The 22,722-nt window shown below is 67.9% G+C and overlaps 2 protein-coding genes across 4 annotated transcripts; both read right to left on the reverse strand.

Annotated features, from left to right (window-relative positions):
- Nucleotides 1-975: 975 nt before the first annotated feature.
- SOX15 (SRY-box transcription factor 15) lies at nucleotides 976-3,894 on the reverse strand. 2 transcript variants are annotated; one of them, XM_074982947.1, is made up of 2 exons: nucleotides 3,338-3,894; nucleotides 976-1,238 (listed from the first exon to the last, which is right to left on the reverse strand). In XM_074982947.1, exons 1-2 carry the CDS (start codon nucleotides 3,826-3,828, stop codon nucleotides 1,055-1,057), a joined length of 675 nt encoding a protein of 224 aa, XP_074839048.1. In that variant the 5' UTR covers nucleotides 3,829-3,894; the 3' UTR covers nucleotides 976-1,054. The 2 variants fall into 2 exon arrangements, with proteins under 2 accessions (XP_074839048.1, XP_074839047.1); XM_074982946.1 differs by having other exon boundaries at nucleotides 976-1,241; nucleotides 3,338-3,874.
- Nucleotides 3,895-4,491: 597 nt separating this feature from the next.
- FXR2 (FMR1 autosomal homolog 2) lies at nucleotides 4,492-22,465 on the reverse strand. 2 transcript variants are annotated; one of them, XM_074982945.1, is made up of 17 exons: nucleotides 22,335-22,462; nucleotides 11,995-12,047; nucleotides 10,706-10,799; nucleotides 10,551-10,622; nucleotides 10,047-10,195; nucleotides 9,581-9,674; nucleotides 9,376-9,492; nucleotides 9,104-9,274; nucleotides 7,974-8,052; nucleotides 7,734-7,843; nucleotides 7,563-7,649; nucleotides 7,151-7,376; nucleotides 6,887-7,066; nucleotides 6,198-6,398; nucleotides 5,245-5,340; nucleotides 4,896-5,002; nucleotides 4,492-4,804 (listed from the first exon to the last, which is right to left on the reverse strand). In XM_074982945.1, exons 1-17 carry the CDS (start codon nucleotides 22,383-22,385, stop codon nucleotides 4,724-4,726), a joined length of 1,968 nt encoding a protein of 655 aa, XP_074839046.1. In that variant the 5' UTR covers nucleotides 22,386-22,462; the 3' UTR covers nucleotides 4,492-4,723. The 2 variants fall into 2 exon arrangements, with proteins under 2 accessions (XP_074839046.1, XP_074839045.1); XM_074982944.1 differs by having other exon boundaries at nucleotides 7,563-7,843; nucleotides 22,335-22,465.
- Between the last annotated feature and the right edge of the window lie 257 nt (nucleotides 22,466-22,722).

Genomic DNA, 22,722 nt, shown 5'->3' on the forward strand with positions numbered 1-22,722 from the left:
CAGGGGCTGTGGGGCGGGAGTGAGGGGACCGGCAGGGCTGGGGGGTGCAGGGGCTGTGGGGGTTAGGAGTGAGGGGACCGGCAGGGGCGGGGGATGCAGGGGCTGTGGGGTGGGAGTGAGGGGACCGGCAGGGCTGGGGGGTGCAGGGGCTGTGGGGCGGGAGTGAGGGGACAGGCAGGGCCGGGGGGTGCAGGGGCTGTGGGGCAGGAGGGAGAGGACCGGCAGGGCTGGGGGGTGCAGGGGCTGTGGGGCGGGAGTGAGGGGACCGGCAGGGCTGGGGGATGCAGGGGCTGTGGGGCAGGAGGGAGAGGACCGGCAGGGCTGGGGTGGGAGTGAGGGGACCGGCAGGGCTGGGGGATGCAGGGGCTGTTGGGCGGGAGTGAGGGGACCGGCAGGGCTGGGGGGTGCAGGGGCTGTGGGGCAGGAGGGAGAGGACCGGCAGGGCTGGGGATGCAGGGGCTGTTGGGCGGGCGTGAGGGGACCGGCAGGGCTGGGGGGTGCAGGGGCTGTGGGGCAGGAGGGAGAGACGCAGGGCTGTTGGGCAGGAGTGAGGGACCGGCAGGGCGGGGGGTGCAGGGCTGTGGGCAGGAGGTAGAGGACCGGCAGGGCTGGGGGTGTGGAGGCTGAGGGGACCAGGGGGAGGGCGCAGGGGGGTGGGAGAGGGACCGCGGGGGGGCAGGGCTGTGGGGCGGGAGTGAGGGGACCGGCAGGGCTGGGGGGTGCAGGGGCTGGGGGATGCGGGAGTGAGGGGACCGGCAGGGCCGGGGGACTCCCCTGTGTTCCTGTCCCTGGCTCCCCCGAGAACTCCAGGCTCCCGTGCAGGTCACCCCAGTGGGTCGGGGTGCAGAAGGGGGCACCAGTGGGGTATCGAGGAAGAGGGAGGGGGCAGGGCAGTTAGAGCTGCAGGGGAATGAGGGCTCTATTCCCCCCTGCACCCCAACTCCCCCCCCCACAGCGCCCATCACAGCTCAGGGCCAGGCAGGGAGCAGCTGCTTTATTGTGGGTACTTGGCCCAGCCCCCACCTCACTCCAGGGGGCAGCAGTCCCCCCCCTGCTAGAGGGGCATCAGGGGGGCCGGGCCGGGCGAGGCGTAGGGGGCCGGCGGGAAGCCCTCGCCCACGTCGCAGGCCTGCAGCCCGTACGCCGCCATCATGTCGCGGAAGTCGGGGGGCAGCACGCCCGGTGCGGGGGGCACGGCCGTGTCTTCCTTCTCAGGCAGCGGGGGTCTGTACGAGAGGCTGCTGTGGGGGAAGGAGAGCAGAGATGGGGGGTCAGCCGGGCAGAGCTGGGCCCCTCCCCTGAGACAGGGGTTCAGGGGACCCCCCTCTAGAGAGAGGAGGAGAACCCAGGAGTCCTGGCTCCCAGCCCCCTGCTCTAACCACCAGCCCCCACTGCCCTCCCAGCACCAGGGAGAGAACCCAGGAGTCCTGGCTCCCGCCCCCTGCTCTAACCACCAGCCCCCACTGCCCTCCCAGCGCCCGGGAGAGAACCCAGGAGTCCTGGCTCCCACCCCTGCTCTAACCACCAGCCCCCACTGCCCTCCCAGCGCCAGGGAGAGAACCCAGGAGTCCTGGCTCCCACCCCTGCTCTAACCACCAGCCCCCACTGCCCCCCAGCGCTGGGGAGAGAACCCAGGAGTCCTGGCTCCCGCCCCTGCTCTAACCACCAGCCCCCACTGCCCTCCCAGCACCGGGGAGAGAACCCAGGAGTCCTGGCTCCCAGCCCCTGCTCTACCCACCAGCCCCCACTGCCCTCCCAGCGCCGGGGAGAGAACCCAGGAGTCCTGGCTCCCACCCCTGCTCTAACCACCAGCCCCCACTGCCCTCCCAGCACCGGGGAGAGAACCCAGGAGTCCTGGCTCCCGCCCCTGCTCTAACCACCAGCCCCCACTGCCCTCCCAGCGCCAGGGAGAGAACCCAGGAGTCCTGGCTCCCACCCCTGCTCTAACCACCAGCCCCCACTGCCCCCCAGCGCCGGGGAGAGAACCCAGGAGTCCTGGCTCCCGCCCCTGCTCTAACCACCAGCCCCCACTGCCCTCCCAGCACCGGGGAGAGAACCCAGGAGTCCTGGCTCCCACCCCCTGCTCTAACCACCAGCCCCCACTGCCCTCCCAGCGCCGGGGAGAGAACCCAGGAGTCCTGGCTCCCGCCCCCTGCTCTAACCACCAGCCCCCACTGCCCTCCCAGCGCCAGGGAGAACCCAGGCGTCGTAGCTGTGGGTGGTTTGAGCCGGGGCTGGGCGCCAGGACGCCTGGGTTCCCTGCCCCCCAGCTGCAGGAAGTCTGCCCCCCAGGGCTGGGTGAGCCGCCGCATTCCTCAGGCGACCTGTTCCGCCGGTTCTGGGTGTGGGAGCGGCTCCAGGCTGCCTGCATCTGCCTGCCCCCCCTTCCCCTCGCCGGAACCCAGGCGTCCTGGCACCCGCGCCCTCCTCCCCCCGTCACTGGGCAGGGGGGGCGCCCAGGGGTCCTGTGCCCAGCCCTGTGGGGGAGCAGGGGATGCTGGGAGCCAGGACTCTCCCTTGCACCCACGCGCCCGCCAGCGAAGCAGCCGAGGTGGCCGGGGCATGACCCGTAGCCAAGGGCACAGCCAATCCCAGCCCGCCCCACCCGCAGCCCCGGGACAGGGAGGTCAGCAGTGGGGGGAGCCCGGACACCTGGGTTCACCACCCGGGGACCTGTCACTTGAGAGGCCAGCGGCTGCCCCACAACAGGTCGAGGGAACACACCTGGACGACCAACAGGCACCCCACTGCAGAGGGTGTTTTCCTCAGCCCCACAGCCTGGGCCCAGACACGAGCAGCGCCCACCTCTGGGGCGGGGCGGCCGATGACACGGGGACCCCTCGCCCGGCGCCGAGATGCGCCCAGCTCTGGGGCGGGGCGGCCAGTGACACGGGGACCCCTCGCCGAGATGCGCCCACCTCTGGGGCGGGGCGGCCAGTGACACGGGGACCCCTCACCCGGCGGTGAGATGCGCCCAACTCTGGGGCAGGGCGGCCAGTGACACGGGGACCCCTCGCCCGGTGCCGAGATGCGCCCACCGCTGGGGCAGGGCGGCCAGTGACACGGGGACCCCTCGCCCGGTGCCGAGATGCGCCCACCGCTGGGGCGGGGCGGCCAGTGACACGGGGACCCCTCGCCCAGTGCCGAGATGCGCCCACCGCTGGGGCAGGGCGGCCAGTGACACGGGGACCCCTCACCCGGCACTGAGATGCGCCCACCACTGGGGCAGGGCGGCCGGTGACACGGGGACCCTTTGCCCGGCACTGAGATGCGCCCACCTGTGGGGCGGGATGGCCAGTGACAAGGGGACCCTCGCCCAGCGCCGAGCTGCACCCACCTGTAGGCTGCGGCGGTGGCGCTCCCGCAGGCCGGGCCAGGCGGGCTGCCCAGGGGCTGGCCGTAGCCGCAGGGCCGGGGGGCTGGCGGGCGGGCGCCCTTGCGCCGGGGCCGGTACTTGTAGTCGGGGTGCTCCCGCATGTGGTGGGCGCGCAGGCGTTTGGCCTCCTCGATGTAGGGGCGCTTCTCGGCCTCCCCCAGCCGGCGCCAGGCCGCCCCCAGGCGCTTGGAGATCTCCGAGTTGTGCATCTTGGGGTGCTCCTGCGCCAGCCGCCGCCGCTGCCCGCTGGACCACACCATGAAGGCGTTCATGGGCCGCTTCACCTTGTCTGGGGGCTCCCCCACCATCCCGGCACCCGCCTGCCGCCTCTGAGCCCGCCCCACCTGGGCAGCGGGGGTAGAGACACTGGGCCCCGCCCCTGGGGCGGGACCCCCCTCACTGCCAGCCAACCAACAGCTGCTTCTAGCTCTGCCCAGCCCCACACCCACCATGCAGAGAACCCAGGAGTCCTGGCTCCCACCTGCCCTGCTCTGACCACCAGCCCCCACTGCCCTCCCAGCGCCAGAGAGAACCCAGGAGTCCTGGCTCCCACCCCCTGCTCTAACCACCAGCCCCCACTGCCCTCCCAGCGCCGGGGAGAGAACCCAGGAGTCCTGGCTCCCGGCCCCTGCGCTAGCTACCAGCCCCCACTGCCCTCCCAGCACCGGGGAGAGAACCCAGGAGTCCTGGCTCCCGCCCCCTGCTCTAACCACCAGCCCCCACTACCCTCCCAGTGCCAGGGAGAGAACCCAGGAGTCCTGGCTCCCGCCCCCTGCTCTAACCACCAGCCCCCACTGCCCTCCCAGCGCCCGGGAGAGAACCCAGGAGTCCTGGCTCCCAGTCCCTGCTCTAACCACCAGCCCCCACTGCCCTCCCAGCGCCAGGGAGAGAACCCAGGAGTCCTGGCTCCCACCCCCTGCTCTAACCACCAGCCCCCACTGCCCTCCCAGCGCCTGGGAGAGAACCCAGGAGTCCTGGCTCCCGGCCCCGCCCGCTCTGCTGAGGCATTCCTGTGGCTGTTGTCCCGTCCGGCTGTGGGGGGGCCGTGGGGCGGGGCGGCGCCGTGGGGCCGGGCAGGGGCGGAGGCGGGCGTCTGCTGACCAGTTCGGCACTGTACAGTGAAAAATAAATAACGTCTCCACCGCCCGCCCCGCGCACCGGCCCCTTCGGCGGCTCCCGCCCGCCCACCGTGCCGGGGGCCACCCAAGTGGGGGGCGGCGCCGTGGCGCCGTGGTATCGGAAGGCACAGAGGATCCCCGCTCTGGTCCCCTCGGCGACGGTCCCTGTCTCGGGCGGGCGGCTCGTTAGGGAGAGACCGGTGGGCACGGCGTTAACGAGGCCGGGGCCTTACGCCAGCCCGTTCACCATGGCGGCTGGTTCGTCCCCCTTCTCCGAGGGGCCGTTGGCCACCTTGCTGGCCGGCTCCGCCTGCGGGGGCAGGGAGAAGGGGAGGTCAATGGTAGGCCCCACCCCCAGCCCCGCTGGCCCCGCCCCCAGCCCCGCAGGCCCCGCCCCCTACCTTTTGTGGGGGGGTGTCGTCTTCGGTGGATTTGTCGTGGGGCTCCTTCTGCGGGGGCCGCTGCCGGCTCTGGGACTCTGCCCGGGAAATGTAGTCGGCCACGGTCACTGGGGAAGAGGGGGTGGGCGCCAGGTTACCGGGGAGGACCCAGGAGTCCAGGGTGCTCACACCACCTCCCAGGATTTCGGGGAACCGGAGCAGCCTCGGGGCTGCTCTACTGCACAGCCGGATGCCCCCCGTACGTCCCACAAATGGGCCCCCCCACCACCCCACACTCCCCCAGCCACGAGAGGGGGGGCCCGGGGCAGCATCGGGGACCCCCCCCACCCAGGGAAGCTTCACTCCTCACCTTGCTGCCGGTCCTGGCTGATGGAGCCCTCCAGGCGGTTCCCACGGTTACGCCGCCGACGGCTCCGGTTGCGGCGCTGAGGCTTTGACTCGTCCTCTGGGAAAGCAGCGAGGGGTGAACCGAGGCAATGAGCCTCCCCTGCACCCATCCCCCTGCGGGCACCGGGGAGAGAACCCAGGAGTCCTGGCTCCCACCCCTGCTCTAACCACCAGCCCCCACTGCCCTCCCAGCGCCGGGGAGAGAACCCAGGAGTCCGGCTCCCACCCCCTGCTCTGACCACCAGTCCCCACTGCCCTCCCAGCGCCGGGGAGAGAACCCAGGAGTCCGGCTCCCACCCCCTGCTCTGACCACCAGTCCCCACTGCCCTCCCAGCGCCGGGGAGAGAACCCAGGAGTCCTGGCTCCCACCCCCTGCTCTAACCACCAACCCCCACTGCCCTCCCAGCGCCGGGGAGAGAACCCAGGAGTCCTGGCTCCCACCCCTGCTCTAACCACCAGCCACCACTGCCCTCCCAGCACCAGGGAGAGAACCCAGGAGTCCTGGCTCCCACCCCTGCTCTAACCACCAGCCACCACTGCCCTGGGGAGAGAACCCAGGAGTCCTGGCTCCCACCCCTGCTCTAACCACCAGCCACCACTGCCCTGGGGAGAGAACCCAGGAGTCCTGGCTCCCACCCCCTGCTCTACCTACCAGCCCCCACTGCCTCCCAGCGCCGGGGAGAGAACCCAGGAGTCCTGGCTCCCACCCCTGCTCTAACCACCAGCCACCACTGCCCTGGGGAGAGAACCCAGGAGTCCTGGCTCCCACCCCCTGCTCTACCTACCAGCCCCCACTGCCCTCCCAGCGCTGGGGAGAGAACCCAGGAGTCCTGGCTCCCACCCCTGCTCTACCCACCAGCCCCCACTGCCCTCCCAGTGCCGGGGAGAGAACCCAAGCGTCCAGCCCCTGCTCACCGACACCATTCTCGTTGACAGAGGTGGTGTCGGACTCGGCGGCCCCATCCATCATGGTGGCATCCTCGTCGGTGCGGCGACGGCGGGAACGCCGGCGGCGGTTGTGAACAGGCTGCGACTCGCTGGCATCGGTGTCGGCCGTCTGGTCCGTCTCCGTGTTGTCCAGCAGGCTGTAGGGGTTACTGTCCGGGTCCTTGAGCACTGGGGAGGGGGAACGGGGTGGGGCGCCTTTCAGTGGGTGATCAACTGCAGAACCCAGGAGTCCTGGCTCCCGGCCCCTGCTCTAACCACCGCCCCCACTGCCCTCCCAGCACCAGGGAGAGAACCCAGGAGTCCTGGCTCCCGCCCCCTGCTCTAACCACCAGCCCCCACTGCCCTCCCAGCGCCAGGGAGAGAACCCAGGAGTCCTGGCTCCCGCCCCCTGCTCTAACCACCAGCCCCCACTGCCCTCCCAGCGCTGGGGAGAGAACCCAGGAGTCCTGGCTCCCGCCCCCTGCTCTAACCACCAGCCCCCACTGCCCTCCCAGCGCTGGGGAGAGAACCCAGGAGTCCTGGCTCCTGGCCCCCTGCTCTAACCACCAGCCCCCACTGCCCTCCCAGCACCAGGGAGAGAACCCAGGAGTCCTGGCTCCCACCCCTGCTCTAACCACCGGCCCCCACTGCCCTCCCAGCGCCGGGGCTCTCCTCACCTGAGCTGATGGAGGAGCTGCCGTACTTGCTGCCCCCTCCCCCTCGGGGGGCCGGGCCGGGCCCCCTCCCTCGCCCCACGCCGGGGCGCCGCCGGCCGTCCTCGGGGTGTGGGGCTCGCTCGCTCTCCTCTCTCCTCTCCGACTCCGTCTCCGAGGCGTTGGACACGTCCGAGCCGGTACCTGGGGGGCGAGGCAGGGCAGGGCCAGCTGAGCAGCGGGTCATGCCCGGCGGGGTAACCAACGCACCCGCCCCCCCCACCTTACCATAGCCCGCGCTGGGGCCCCGGCGCCCCCGGCCTCGCCCGCCGTAGGTCCGCGGGCCGTGCAAGGAGGAGGCAGCGCCGTCGTCCGGGGCGTAGCCGCCGGCACCAGCACCTGCACCAGCACCGCGCTCCTTGTCCGCCCGGCCGGAGAGGGGCCGGAAGCCCAGGCCGATCTGCCGCAGCTGCTCGTCGATCTGCAGCCGCTCCTGGCGCAGCTGCTCCACCTCCTGCGGGGGGGAACCAATCAGCCGGGGCACGGGGGCCGGAGGGACGCCATTAGTGGCTGCGCCACCTGCCTGGGGGGGGGGGGGTGGGAACACAAGGCCACCCCCAGGGCCACCACAGGAAGTGGGGGAGGGGGGCGCAACACCCCCATGGCCCCCGCCGGCAACGCGTTCCCCCCGGGGCGTTACCTGCAGGTATGAGAGGTGATACTCCAGCAGGGCCTGCGCGTTGCTGATGTTCTCGCGGGTGCCCACGAAGATGAAGGGTACCATTCCCTGGGGGGGGGCGGGAGAGACACCCCGGTCAAGGCCAGGCCGCCCCCCCGCCCGGCCCCCCCCCGGCCCCGGCCCCCCACCTACCTCCTCGCGGGCGTTCTTCTTGTCGTTGTCCCCTTCCACCCGCACCCGCACCACGCCCGACTTGTCCACGATCTCCTGGATCACCTTCCCGTTCTTCCCGATCACCTTGCCTGGCCGGGGGCGGGAGCGGAGAGGTCACCCCCCCGCCGAGAGCCCGGCCCCGCTGCCCTCGCGAGGAGCCAGAGGGGCTCCCCCGGGCTCGCGGGTCGCCACAGGGCGCGGTTACGGCCTGACACCTACCGACCAGGTTTCTCGGGACCTGAACCGAGTCTTCGGAGAACTCCAGGTAGCAGCGGGCTTGTTTGCAGGCCTCAGGGGTCTACGGGGGCAGACGGAGGGCACGGTTATGGGGTCCAGTCAGTGCCCTGACACCCCCCACAGCTGGGGAGAGAACCCAGGAGTCCTGGCTCCCACCCCCTGCTCTACCCACCAGCCCCCGCTGCCCTCCCAGCGCTGGGGAGAGAACCCAGGAGTCCTGGCTCCCGGCCCCCTGCTCTAACCACCAGCCCCCACTGCCCTCCCAGCGCCGGGGAGAGAACCCAGGAGTCCTGGCTCCCACCCCCTGCTCTACCCACCAGCCCCCGCTGCCCTCCCAGTGCTGGGAGAGAACCCAGGAGTCCTGGCTCCCGGCCCCCTGCTCTAACCACCAGCCCCCACTGCCCTCCCAGCGCCGGGAGAGAACCCAGGAGTCCTGGCTCCCACCCCCTGCTCTACCCACCAGCCCCCACTGCCCTCCCAGCGCCGGGAGAGAACCCAGGAGTCCTGGCTCCCACCCCCTGCTCTACCCACCAGCCCCCACTGCCCTCCCAGCGCCAGGGAGAGAACCCAGGAGTCCTGGCTCCCGCCCCCTGCTCTAACCACCAGCCCCCACTGCCCTCCCAGCGCCGGGGAGAGAACCCAGGAGTCCTGGCTCCCGCCCCCTGCTCTACCCACCAGCCCCCACTGCCCTCCCAGCGCCGGGGAGAGAACCCAGGAGTCCTGGCTCCCGCCCCCTGCTCTACCCACCAGCCCCCACTGCCCCCCAGCGCCGGGGAGAGAACCCAGGAGTCCTGGCTCCCGGCCCCGCTCTGACCAGCAGCCCCCACTGCCCTCCCAGCGCCGGGGAGAGAACCCAGGAGTCCTAGCTCCCGCCCCCGCTCTGACCAGCAGCCCCCACTCCCCTCCCAGCGCCGGGGAGAGAACCCAGGAGTCCTGGCTCCCACCCCCTGCTCTACCCACCAGCCCCCACTGCCCTCCCAGCGCCGGGGAGAGAACCCAGGAGTCCTGGCTCCCGCCCCCGCTCTAACCAGCAGCCCCCACTGCCCTCCCAGCGCCGGGGAGAGAACCCAGGAGTCCTGGCTCCCGCCCCCGCTCTAACCAGCAGCCCCCACCTCGCCGTAGATGCGGAAGGTGCAGCTCTGCTCGTCCAGCTCGATGGCGGTGACGCCGGGCACCTTGCGGGCTTGCTGGATGTTGGTGCCGTGGGTGCCGATGGCCAGCCCCATCAGGTCGTGCCGCACGGTGAACTCATCCTGGAAGGCCGAGGCCAGCTGCTTGCTCGTCTGCGGGGGGACGAGAGGCGCCAAGGAGCGTTGGGGTGGGGGGGGGAGAGCGGGGGCTGAGCCGCCTGCTCCCCCCCCCCGCCCCGCCCCCCGCCCCTCACCTCCAGGTGCTTGTTGGCCTCCTCGTTGCGGGAGATGAGCAGCAGCTTGGTGCGGATGCTGCGGAAGTGCATGTCCCCCAGCAGCGAGGCCCGCTTCACCGTGGACTCGTTCGTCGACTGGGGCGGGGGTGGGGGGACAGGGGCGTCAGGGGCCAGGCCGGGAGCTGGGGCGCCCCCGCCCCCCCCGCCGCCGCGCCCGGCTTACCAGGATGAAGAGCTCGCTGGTGGCGGGGCTCAAGAAGATGCAGTTGGCCCCCACCGCCTTCTTGAACTCCTTGTGCACGTTCTCGTTGGAGCAGCTGCGGAGAGGGGACCGGGGGGGCTGAGCGGGGCCCTGGGGCGTCCCCAGTCGCCCCTGCCCGGGCCATCCCCCGGCTCCACGGACAGGCAGGGGAAGCGGGAGCTACGGACGCACGCGCCAGCCCCCGAGCGGGCAGTCCCCCCAGAACCAAGGGCCGCGCTCTGCCCGGGGGTGAACAGAAGAAGGGAGCCTGTGGCAGGGGGCTGGGCTGGGCTGTGGGGCGGGCGTTGGGGGCCAGGTCCAGGAGGGGGCTGTGACCTGGGAAACCGGCCAATGGGAGCTGCGAGCTTGCGCCGGTTGGGGGCAGGCAAGTCGGAGCAGCCCCCGGGCTGCTCTAGCGCAGGCTGGGGAGCCAGGGACCCTCACTCACGCCTCCCTGAGGTCCTCGGGCACGGCGATGGTGTGTTTGAAGAAGCTGGCCTTGGTGGCCACCTCGTTGGGGTTGACGGGCCGGAGGCGCTCCAGCGTGACGATCTCGTTGTAGGTGGCGTCGCAGGCGGCGTATTCGATGACGTAGAACTGCGGGCGGGTGGGCGGGTGAGAGCCAGGCACGCGGCCAGGGGAGAGCAGCCGCGGCTCCGGAGCCGGGGACCCAAACCCCGGCTCGGCGGGGAGCCCCCAGATCTCCAAGGGCCGCAGCCCCGAAGCACGAGGTTCCCCCTCTGGCCGCCGCCCGGCGTCTCACTCCACCTCGGGCATCAGAGCAGGTTACGTACGATGTGCCACGGCTCTCCGAGAGGCCCAACTCAATAGACTTCGTTACCCGCCCGCTCCCCCTGCTGGCATCTGGGGGGGCCCGTCCCTAGGCCCCGCCGGCAGCCAGCCCCTGGGCTTTGGGGGCAGGCGGTTGGAAGAAAAAGCCTTGGGAACTTACGTCTCCCTTCATCATCCGGACCCGGGCCAGCCACCACCCGCAGGGCTCGCGCTCGTTGGCTTGGGAATAGACCTAGGGAGGCGGGAACGTGGTCAGCTCAGGTGCCGGCGAGTCCCACCGTCCCCCCCGCCCGGCCAGGCAGCCCCCGGCTTTACCTCCACTTCATCCCCTTCCGTGATCTCTTTGCTGTAGTCGGCGGGCGGGGGCAGTCGGACATCGCTGAAGGGGATCTGGCGCTCCGGCTGCCAGCTGTGCGGGGAGAGGAGGAGGGGATCGTTGGCCGAAGTCGCCGCCGGTAGGGGGCGCTGCCGGCCAGGGAAAGGGAGCCGACTCCCAGGAGCGCACCCGGCAAGGGACAGTTTTTCTCTCTCCCCTGCCTAGGACCAGCGATTTTGGCCGGGTCGTCCGGCCACCGGAAAGGGGGCAGACGGGTTGCGCACCGGAACGCCGGCCCGGGACCCGAAGGCGCAGAAAGCCGGCACGCTCCCAGCGCGCCAGGCCGGGGACGGCCGGGATCCGAGCCGGTCAATTCCACCGCAGGGGGTGACGCGAACCGTTCGGGGAACAACTGGTGTTTCTGAGCCACCCGCCAAGCACGACTCGGCCCTGCTGGCTCAGAGAGGCGAACGGGACGGCCCTACCAGCACAGAATCGGCAGGAGACCCTGGAGCTGGGTTGCGATCGGATGAGGGAAGAAAATCCCCTCCACCCCGAAGCTGCGCGGCGGACAGCGCCTCGGCTTCCTGCCCGACTTGTTGCTGTTAGGTGTTCCCTACCGCCCCAGAGGTGGCCGCATTTCCGGGCCTGAGCGAGGGATTCCCTGCATAATTAGATGGCGTGGCCCAGAGGTGGCTGCACCTCTGTGCCCGAGCGAGGGACTCCCGCCCCGCTGCGTTTCAGGGCGCTGATATTCCTGGGCTAAGAGGGCAGGGTTTTGAGACTTAGCAGAGCACCCCCAGGCGGCAGCCTGCTTCTAGCGGGTGGCGCGCGGCCACGCACCCCTTGGTGCACAAAATTTATTCCACCCGGGGTGGGAAACCCGAGGGGGAAGAGGGGCACTGAGCTAACCTCACTGCGGGAACCCGGCCGGTTCGTTTCACCGAACAGCGGCCTGTCCTGGAGTCCCAACCAGCCCCAGCTGCTGCCGGAGGGTCCTTTGTTTAATTAGAAGCGGGGTGTGTGGGGGGGTGCTGACAGCTGCCGAGCGAGCAGCATTCCTGGGTCGGTTTCGGTGCTCGGTCAGGGGCTAAATTTGGAGAAGCAGCCGCCCGCCGGGGCCCCCGTGTCGGCCACCTCGGGAAATGGGGCTGCGTTGTGCGTGCCGGAGGGCCGGGCGAGGGGCCGATCGGTCCCCCCCCCGCAGCAGCTCGGCCGGCGGCGCGGTTGAATTAAGAACGGACCAGGGTCGCTCCCTTCCCGGCAGGGCTCTCCCGCGGACACTTACTTGTTCTCGAAGGCTATCGTGACCGCGTCTTCGTGTACATCCTTCACAAAACCCTGCGGGGGGGGAAGAGCGAGACAGCGTCGGCCGGGGAAAGCGGGGCGGGGGCAGCGGAAGAAGGGGTCTCGGGCGGACAGGTCCGCCGGGCCGCAGCCCCGGCTCCCGCCGTTGGGGCGGCCGAGAGGACTGGGGGGTTTTCTTTCGCCGTGAGTGGGTCTCTGGCGCTCAGGGTGGCGAGCGAAGGGGAAGCGGCGACCGCAGCTGGCAGAGGGGTGGCCTGCCCCCCGCGGGACCCACACAGCGAGGACCCCCGGAGTTTGCAGAGTCTGAACAAAATGTTCTGAGCCCGGCCGGCGCAATGCCCAGGACCACGGAGGAAGCGGGGGCCTGACCCCAGCCCACACCTGCTACGAGGCCCTGCACCCCCGCTCCCCAGCGGCTCCCCCAGCCCGGAACCCCCCCCTGTTTTTGGCCCCAGCCCATAGCCTGGGAGGGGGACCCCATAAAATCTACTAGCCTCAGGCCCCCAGAGGAGTTTATCTGTCCCGGAGGGGAAGCCCCAAGCAGTGAGATGGGGAGCAAACCTTCCCCCAGGTTAGACAGAGGGACTCGGGGCAGGGGGAAAAGGGGTGTGGGGGGGCCCCTTCCAGGGCTCTTATCAGCCGAGCACCCCCAGCCCCGGCTTGGACAGGAAGACAGCCGCTTGGCCCCGCCCCCTGTGCCTCGGTTTCCCCACCCACAAAATGGAGACACCCTGGGACCTGTGTAGTCGGGGAACACCGCGGCGAAGGTCTGGGGGACCCCCCCCCACCAGCTTCCCCCTTCCTTCTGGAGAACACGCGTGGCCGAGAAAATCCCACAGCCGGGCACAGCCCGGCCCCAGGCTGCTGGATGAAAGAGCCGTGTCCTTAAACCTTCCCTCCCTCCCCCGGAACAAAGCCGGCTCTCCTCAGGAGGCGGGCGACGGGCCGGGGGGCAGCTAGAAAGCAGCCACCCCCGGTCCACTCAGCGAGCTCAGGGCTGTCACGGCCGAGGTTCACCCTGTGATCCCTGCACCGAGCCCCACGACGGATGCTGGGCTAACGCGTCCCCTGCCGACTGCGATGCGACTGGCGGCTGGCTGGGCCGCTAAAACCCTGCCGGACCATGGAGGTTGCCGGAGCGGAGAGGTTCCAGACAAGGGGGTGTGCGTGCGTGTGTGTGTGTGTGTGAGGGGCAGAGCAGCTCCCAGCGGCTAAGGATGACCCCTGGGCTGTACCCTAGGCTGGCAGGTAACACCTCTGCCCTGAGCACAGAGCAGGGAGGAGCCGAGCTGGGTTTGAATGGGGGCGGCAGTGAGAAGCTGGGGGGAGAGGGAGCTGGAGGGCAGCCAGCCTGGCGCGGGGGGAAGCTGCACCCCAGAGGGGCACCCCTCAGGCTCCTCTCCCCAGGACACATTGGAATGACTGTCTCTGCCGGCTGTACTGACCCCTCTGTGCTGAGCTGGGCTCTGGCGCCTCATAAACCTCCCGTTCTACCTGCTGGGTGAGAGTCCCTCCTGCCTGCGGCCGGGGGGCAGCGCTTGGGGACCCCTGAACCCCATCACACAGGGTCAGAACGGATTTAACCCGGGACAAATAAGCTGAAAAGCACCAGGCTCCGTGGGCCTCCGATACCGTTCTAGCTCCGTTTGGTACGAGTGAACTAGTGGCGTTACCCTGAAAACGTATTCCCTGGTCAAGCCGCACTCAACCGGGTGAGTGCCGGACACCGCAGCCTGAGCAGCCGGGCGATTTTAAGACCCTTCACCCCGCTGGCGTCTGAGGAGCCGAGCTGCACAACCCAAAGCCCCCCGCACCCGCCACGCTGCCTCGTCACCCCCCGAGCGCGGCCCGAAATGACGCGGCTGCTCCCCCGCTCTAGGGCTGCCTCGGCGGGTAAGTCACGAAGCCGTCTACGGACCGCTGGGTGCCCCTGTCTATCGGCCAGAATAGCTGGGTGTCCGGCAACCGGGGGCTGCCGGATACGACGGAGCTCCCTGCATTTCAAAGGCTCTCAAAAGGGAGGTGCCGGCGTCCCGGGGACCGTCCCCAGACTTTAGGGGCTCTTTCGCCACGGCACAGGGCGGCCGGGCGGAAAAGGCCGAGACACCGGGTTTATTTTAAACCCAGCCCACGCGCTGCGAGTCCAGACAAAAGCTGCCGGGTGCCACTGTGGTATGAAGGGGGCGGCCGATCTGGGTGAATGATAAATGAGACGGCGTTTTCCCGGCAGTTGGCAAGCTGGCGGACGAGCCCGACTCCAGATATAGCCTCTGGCGCGACCGGATTTGAAGGGGTTTCATCGCTGGCTCTGCCCTGGGAAGGGTAAACGCGTGGCAGGGGAGGCCGGTCAGCTCCTCTGGAGGGGGCAAGGTTGGGAAGCAGGCAAGGGGCTGCGTGGGGCTGGCTCTCCGAGACCACGCCACGCCACGCCCGCTCTGGCCCAGATCAGGTTGCTGCAGGCCTGCGAAAGCCACCGCCCTCGCGGGGCTATTTACAAGGATGGCGCCCAGCCCCGAATTCCTACAGCCGGGGACCCGCTCGAAGGGCTGCCAGACGTCACTAAGAGAAAGTGACTTCTTCACAGGACGCCAGGGCGGGACGGGAGCTCCGGGGATCACCTACTCCAGCCCCCTGCCCACAGCAGGGCCGACCCCAACTAAATCATCCCAGCTGGGACTTGAGAGCCTCCAGGGATGGAGGTCCCACCACCTCTCCAGGCAACGCCTTCCAGGGCTTCACCTCCCGCCTGATGAGATAGATTCTCCTAATATCCAACCTGCACCTCCCTCTGCAACCTCAGCCCATCACTCCTTGTTCTGCCGCCGGTCAGCACCAACAGCCTCTCTCCAGCTCCCCTTCAGGGAGTTGAAGGCTGCTATTAAATCGCCCCTCAGTCTTCTCTTCTGTAAACTAAACAAGCCCAAATCCCTCCGCCTCTCCTCACCGGTCATATGCTCCAGCCCCCGAAGCATTTTCATTACCCCCGTCCTTCCTGCACCCGGGGCCGGAACCGGACGCGACCCTCCGGCTGCGGCCTCCCCGGTGCCGAGGGGAGGGGAACAGCCACTTCCCTAGCGCCGCTGGAAATGCTCCTCCGGAGGCAGCTCCATGCGCCCTTGGCCGTCTCGGCTGCAAGGCCCCACTGGCGGCTCCCCTCCGGCCCCTCACCCACCGCGCCCCCCAGGTCACTCTCGGTCCTGTCTCTACCGCTCCCGCTGGCTTCTTGACCCAGCTCCCGGAGAGCGTAGGACGGTGCCTAACGTAATCTGCGTTTCCGGGAGCTGAATTTGGCCACACGAAGCCCTTTGGCTCATGAAAACGAAGAGCGGGGTTGGGACGGGCGGGTGGGGGGTGCATTCGCGTCGCAACTCCTTGACGACGAGGGAGAAGTAGAATAGGGGGTCCCAGCCTGGGGCTCGTGAGGGTGTTGCCGAAGAAAGGTGAGAGAGAAATAAAAGTGACCGCAGGAAACAAGTCAGAAATAAGCCACAGGCAAAACCCCGCTAATGCTACCCCTGGAACTTTTCCTTGCACCAAACCCCGTCGCCAGCTCTGTCCACCTCGCTCTTCTGGACACCCCATCCAGGTTAATCACACAATCCTGGGCACGTTCTCCTGTTCCTCACCTAACGCCAAACATGCCATCCTGTGCCAACGCTGCCCGCACGCCGCGTACAGGGGACCCGCCGCAGACACTCCTTGACCGAGAAGAAAGGGATGCAAAACAGACGTCCGAAAGCCGGTGCTTTAATGGAGCGGGCTGGGCCGGGAGCGACCGGAAAGGCTGCGTTTTACTGAAGAGGAACAATCCTTTGCAGAGGGAGCACCTCAGAACTGTAATTTGTATTCAAATTCGACACACAACACGTGGTTTGAACCAGGACAGCAGTGACCTGGCCCGTTATAAGGACTCTCTTACGCACTTTCTTTGGTCTAACTCTTAATTTCCCCACCCCACACACACACGCACGCAGCCCCCGCCGTACCCCTGCTCTTCTGATCTGCCAACCTCGCTAACAATTTCTGGCCCTCTGTGCTTTATGCATTGAGTCCGTCCTGGTACAGCTCTGGTCTGGAGACGCGGGTCTGTCCCGCGAAAGCTGCTCCCCTAATCAATTGTTTTGTTCCTTTTTTAAAGCGCGACGTGACAGCTTTTTCAGTTTGACAGAGCACAGGCTCACACGGCTGTCTCTCGGTCATGATAAACCACCACGTTACAAACAAGGCTTTGAAAATTATCCTCTAGCGGTGTTAACAACGGCTGGCCGAAAACCTAGCCTGTGGCTTCCTTTGCCGTTTAATGAAGTGTGCGTAGCAGCTAGACTTGGCTTCCATGGGGATCGGCAAACAGTTCTGGAGGTGCGATGGCGGGGGAGACGCACGACTGAAAAGGCCGGGCCCGACCGGCTAAGGAGCCGGGCAGCAGACAAGGCCCTGGGGGGCGCGGTGGGCGAGGGGCCGGAGGGGAGCCGCCAGTGGGGCCTTGCAGCCGAGACGGCCAAGGGCGCATGGGGCTGCCTCCGGAGGAGCATTTCCAGCGGCGCTAGGGAAGTGGTTGTTCCCCTCCCCTCGGCACCGGGGAGGCCGCAGCCGGAGGGTCGCGTCCGGTTCCGGCCCCCCGTGCAGAAAGGACAGGGGTGCGCTGGAGAGGGGCCGGCGGAGGCCACGGAAAGGCGTCGGGGGCCGGAGCACGTGGCCGAGGGACTGGGGCGTGGTGAGTCGGCAGAGGAGCAGAGCCAGGGGGGATTTGCCGGCAGCCTCCACCCCCTGGAGGGGCTCGGACGAGGCCGGGGAGAGGCTGTTCTCGGGGGTGCCAGGCGGCAGGACGAGGAGCGACGGGCTCACATCGCAGTGGGGGAGGTGGAGGGTGGAGATGTGAAAATCTCTTTCCCCAGCAGGGCGGTGAGGCACTGGGACGGGCTCCCCAGAGCAGTGGTGGGATCTCCAGCCCGAGAGGTGTTTAAGTCCTGGCTCCTGACCACCAAGTCCTGGTTTGGCTGAGTGAGTTGGGGCTGGCCCCGATTCGGGCAGGGGGCTGCACTCGCTGGCCTCCTGAGGTCCCTTCCAGCCCTCGGATCCCACAAGCGTACCTACGAAGTACCACACCAATAGCAACACTAACCCGAGGTGCGAAAACTCTGCTAAGCCGCTGGGCAGGGTCTGAATTTCTCCCGCCCAGCCGCACCCTTTACAGGGAACTCCGACCGCAGGCTGACACCGCTGGCTCACCGTCAGGACGGCCGCGCTCATTTCCCCCACCCAGAAAAGGGGGAGAACCGCGGCAGGGGGACGGAGCGACCGGCTCACAGCGCGGGACGCGAGCGAAGGCAGGGATTCGCCCAACAGGGGACTGCGACCCACAATTACTGGCGCCTTGTTCTCATTTAACGCGAAGCTTCGCTCCGAGCGGCCGGCCCTGGAACGAGGAACCTTCGATCGAACTCAAGCCAGCTTCGGCTCTGGCTCTGGTCGGAGCTCGGCCGCTGCAGTGAACTGCTAACCCCTGAACGAAACCGATCCGGTCAAGCGGGGAACGGACCGAGCTGGCTTTGCCGCCCCGATTGAAAGCCAAGCCGCTGGCCAAGACGCGCGCACGCCTTAAAGGAGAAATTTCGAGACCCCAGTCTACGTAACTTATCTAGAAGAGCAAGCGATGATCTGCCCCCAGCATACGAGTACCGCAGAGGCTGGGAACAGCTGCCCTACGAAGAGAGGTTAAAAAGACCGGGGCTTTTCAGCTTAGGAAAGCAACTAAGAAGGGGACAGGGCCGAGGGCTATGACACCGCGACGGGTGTGGAGAAAGCGTTACTGACTCGTTCCCGTAACAGCAGAACTAGGGGTCATCGCACGCAGTTAACGGGACAGAATCACGGAATATTAGGACTGGAAGGGACCTCGAGAGGCCATCGAGTCCAGCCCCCTGCCCCCATGGCAGGACCGAGGTCTGCCTCGACCCTCCCTGACAGACGTCTGTCTAACCTGTTCTTAAATATCTCCAGCGATGGAGATCCCACGACCTCCCCAGGCGATTTACTCCGCTGTTTGGCCACCCCGACAGGTAGGAACTTCTCCTAAAGTCCAACCTAAACCTCCCTTGCTGCGGTTTAAGCCCGTTGCCTCTTGTCCTGTCCTCAGAGGCCCAGGAGAACAAGTTTCCTCCCTCCTTATGACGCTCGTTTAGATCCCTGAAAACCGCTCTCACGTCCCCCCTCAGTCTTCTCTTTTCCAAACTGAACAAGCCCAATTCTTCCAGCCTTTCTCCAGAGCTCACGTTCTCCAGCCCTTTGATCGTTCTTGTCACTCTTTTCTGGACCCTCTCTGATTCCTCCACCTCTTCCTCGAACGGCGGCGCCCGGAACGGGCCACAAAACTGCAACCGAGGCCTACCCAGTGCAGAGTCAGGCTGTGGGCCTCTTGTCTGATGCAGCGGGGCTCTTCGTAAGTTCAAAGAGAGAAAACACGGGGCACTCTGGCGGACTCAGGCGGTTCTGTTCCGACCCACGCCGTGAGGACAAATGTTAAAAGCCCAAGACAGACTGGAGATCGCTGTGCCGGTGGTACAGCTCTCTGCACGCCCTAGGTCCGTCGGTGCGTAAAAGGCAGCAGAAAAAGAGTCGCGCCGGAAAGACTGCGGGGGTCTGGTCACCGCTGAGTTCCCTGCTAGCTGCTTCTGGCAAATTTACCCGCCAGATAGGTCATGTAGAAGAGAATCGGCGCTCACGCCGAGTCCAAGCCAAGCGATTTGGAGCTGCTAAGCGAGGCTGGACTTGTTAAAACGCTGCACTGGGTTCAGAGGCTGGAAACCCGGACCCGTGGCTGACCTGCCGGGTGAGTTTGGGGAAGTCACGGCCCCTATCTGGGCCTGAGGTTCCTCCTCTTTAAAATAGGGGCGAGGATACAGGCAACTCCTCTGCGAAGCACTCCCACCCAGGAAACCTTCGCTTAGCTTAGCACATTCTGCCTCGCGAGACCAGCAGCTCCGCGTACAGCGCCTAGCGTAAGGGAGTCCCAAGCTCGGCGTGGTTTGCCAGATTTTCCATGCCGAGCAGGGACGTGCCGCTGACCCCATCCCCCTCAATCTCGAGGTCGACGGGAGAGTCCCTCTGCGAGGAGGGCTGGGCGACTCCCTGCAGAGAAGCCAACTCCAGCAACTCGACTGCTGTAGCCGCACTGGCGTGTCTTCCACCGACGTTAAGACCCGAGCTGAGCGTTCACCGCCAGACCCGCTTCACCAGCTCCGTTAAAACGCACGGCAACAAGGAGAGCAGATTTTTGGAAGGCACGAAAGACTCCCCGGCAGAGCAACCGCGTGCCAATGCCGGCCTGTGCCCCAGACTTTCCGTGTGACCTGGGATTTACCCGTTCAGAGCTGCTCTGCCAGGGAGGTTCAAAACCGTGGGGTTAAGCCAGGCTGGGAAACGCAGCAATCTGACTTACCAACCCTAACCAGCTCGTAACACGGGCATCTTTAAAGCCCCGCCACCGGCTCCTAAGCTGGTTAGGAGGCAAAACGAACCGGGAAGCAGTGGAAGTGAGTCATAAATACAATAGTACCGAGTCACCCGTCTGCATCCTTTGCCTGCAACCAACACGTCTGCAAGGAAGCCGGGAGGAAAGGTTTGTAACTCTCAATCGTTTCCTCGCCTCTCGGATTCAGTCATGACTCTCCTGCGGTCGGCCCCAGAGCTGAGATCGAGGCCCTTTACGGGACCGGCTGACTTCAATACAACCCTAACCACTGAGGCCTCAAACCCGACAGGTAACTTTTTACCCCACGCCTCCCTGGGTTCTGCCTCTGAGAAACAAGGCCGAGCTCCTGCCAGCTTTCAGAGACCCCCGTAAGCTTCTCGTGCCATCCACCCGTCAGGCACCAGCGTCTAAGGCCGAGAGGTGACCGCTGAACTAGGTGCCAGCTGCAGGGGATTTCTATTCTCCACGCCTGGCCATAAACCAGCGCCACATGCTGCAAGATGAGACAGCACCGAGACAGCGTGCTCACGGGCCGAGAGGGACAGTTTTGGAGATCAGCCAAGCTCGCCCGGCTTTGATATTCTCAGCCTCCCAAGATTAGAAACAACACGGCTGGCCAAATTCTCATTCCCCCTTGCTCTGGCCGCTCCTCGAGGCAACACCCTCCCAGGTACGTTTCAGCCACCAGGGACGAACCGTGGCGGTCCTCCCAGGACATCACCCATGACTCCCAGGCTCCGGAGTTCGGCGATTCGGACTGCTCGGCCCGCGTCCCCGTCTAAAGACTCACACTCGAGAGGAATAAACGAGAGGAGTCGGGGACCGTTCAGGGGTGGGCAAGATACAACAGCCACAGAAGGGTGCCCCCAGCAAAATCTCTCGGCTCCTTTCGGCCTGAGACCGCCCAAGAGGAGGCGAGAGCTTTGGCAGGGCGTGGGGAGGCAGGAGCTGCTTAGGTAAGCGGTCCCCGGCAGGCCAGAACCATCTTCTGCTCCCACGTGCCCTCTCGGACCCTGGCCCAGGCCACAAGCGACGTTCCCGGTGAGCTCGGCACTCGGGCGGCCCAGCCGGCGAGAGTCAAGTGCCGGCCACGGCCAGCCGCCTGGCGGTGCGCTTCCACGCATGCGCTGGTGCGCCAAATAAAATTTATTCCGCCCCGGGGGTGGAAGAAATTAGAGGTGCACTGGTCCCAACTCCCGCCTTCACTCCAGTCTCCTTCTCAGCCCCCCAACCTGCCGCTCAGACCCCGGGCCCGCTGCCCGGCTCGGGCCAGTCCCTTCACGTCCCTGAGGTTGCCGCCCCCGCCTCCTGGGTCTGATTGGGCAGGAACGTTGGCGCCCGGCTGGAGAACAGGGCCCCCGCTAGCAGAAATGAGCGTGCGGAGCCGTCCACTGGTTTCAAGGCACTCGGAGGCGGGGACGACCCCCTTCTGGAGAGGGGGATCGTACTGACGCTACCACCCCGCTTTCCGCGTGCTCCCAGGCCACTCACCATCGGCCACGCTGCTCGCATGGGTCCCCCCTCGCCTGCCCCACCACTTGCCAAACGTTCTGGGCTGTCCCCCAGAGCTGCCCTCCTGTGAGGCCCCAGCCCCACGGAGCCCTGCCGTCCACGCCCCCCCCCCCCCCATCAAAACCTTCCCAGGCGCCCCCTCCATGGAGCTAAGCCCAAACCTCTGCCCCCCCACAGCCTCACACCCCACCGCTCCACCAGCGACTCCCCCCCAGCCTTCCTCATCCTCCTCTGCCCACGACTGTCCCAAACCCCACCCTGCCCTGCCCTGCCCCAAAGCACCGCCAGCCCTCCATATCCAGCCTCCCCCACTGCCCCTTCCCAATCCCCTTTCCTCCCAACCCCTCCCTCCACTGCACCTCACATCCCACACAACCCCCCTACCTGTGTGTGACCACCCCCCACAGCCCCCCATATCTCCTGTCTATCCCTCAACGCAACTCACTACCACCAACCCTCACAACCCCCCACATCCTACCCCTCTCTCTTCCCAGCCCCATTACTGCCAGCTCCCTACATCCTACCTCCACACCCCACACCTCCCCCACAACCAGCTTCTCCAGACAGCCCTGCCCCCCCCAACGCACCTCACTCCCACCAGCCCCCCATGTCCAGCCTCCGCCTGCCCCCACCCCATGCCCTCACCTCCCAGCTCCTCCCCCCTGCCCCCCTACACATTGCTGCCCCCCGTGCCCTTCTGTGACTGCCCCTCCCCCAACAGATACCCCCCACCCTTTTGGGACCACCCCCCCGGACCTCCCCTACTGCCAGCTACACAGACCCCTTGCCCCCCCCACGCACATCCACAGCCTCCCACACTTCCCCCCACCCCTCCCCCCACGGCCTCCCCACTTCCCAGCTCCCCGCCCCTCCCCCAACCCAAGCCAGCTCCCCGCCCCCCAATTTTCAGGCCTCCACTGCCCCCACCCAGACCCCTGCCCCCACCCCCTTGGGTGACCGCCCCTTCCCCCACCCCAATGTCCCCTCCCCCCGCAGTCTCCCATTCTGCTCCCCCAACCCAAACCAGCCCCCCCCATACCCAGGCCCCCACAGCCTCCCATACTGCCCCCTGCCCCTCCCCACACCCAAACCAGGACCCCCCCCCATATCCAGGCTCCCACCCCCGCGGGTGACCGCCCCTCCCCCCACAGCCTCCCATATTCACCCCACCCCCCCCATACCCAGGCCCCCACCCCCTCGCCCGCAGCCCCCCACCCCCGCGGGTGACCGCCCCTCCCCCCACAGCCTCCCCTATTCACCCCCGCCCGCAGCCCCTCCCCCACCCACGCACCCACGTGACCGCCCCGCCCGCGCGCGCGCCCGCGCCCCTCCCTCACCTTGTAGAAGGCGCCGTTGGAGCCGCGCACCTCCACGCGCAGCCCCTCCATGGGCCCGGCCGCGGCCCGCGGGAGGGGGAGCGGGAGCGGGGGGGGGGAGGGGCCCGGCGCCGCACGCGGCCGGGGGGGGGAGGGGAGCGGGGGGGAGGGGAGGAGGCTCCGGCGCCGCCACCGCGAGGGTGGGGGGGGGGGGCCCGGGACGGAGGGACGCGGGCGCCGCCGCCGCCGCCGCCGCCTCACGCCGCCTCACGCCGCCGCCGCGCGCATGCGTGCGTCAGCCAGCGGGGCGCGCGCGCTCGCCGGCGGGGGGGTGTGGCCGCGCAGGCGCGGGAGGGCGGGGCCGGCGGCGGCCAATGGGAGGCCGCCGCTCTCCCGACCGCCCGCCCGG

Source organism: Carettochelys insculpta, chromosome 34 (assembly GCF_033958435.1).
Source record: "Carettochelys insculpta isolate YL-2023 chromosome 34, ASM3395843v1, whole genome shotgun sequence".
NCBI lineage: Eukaryota > Metazoa > Chordata > Testudines > Carettochelyidae > Carettochelys > Carettochelys insculpta.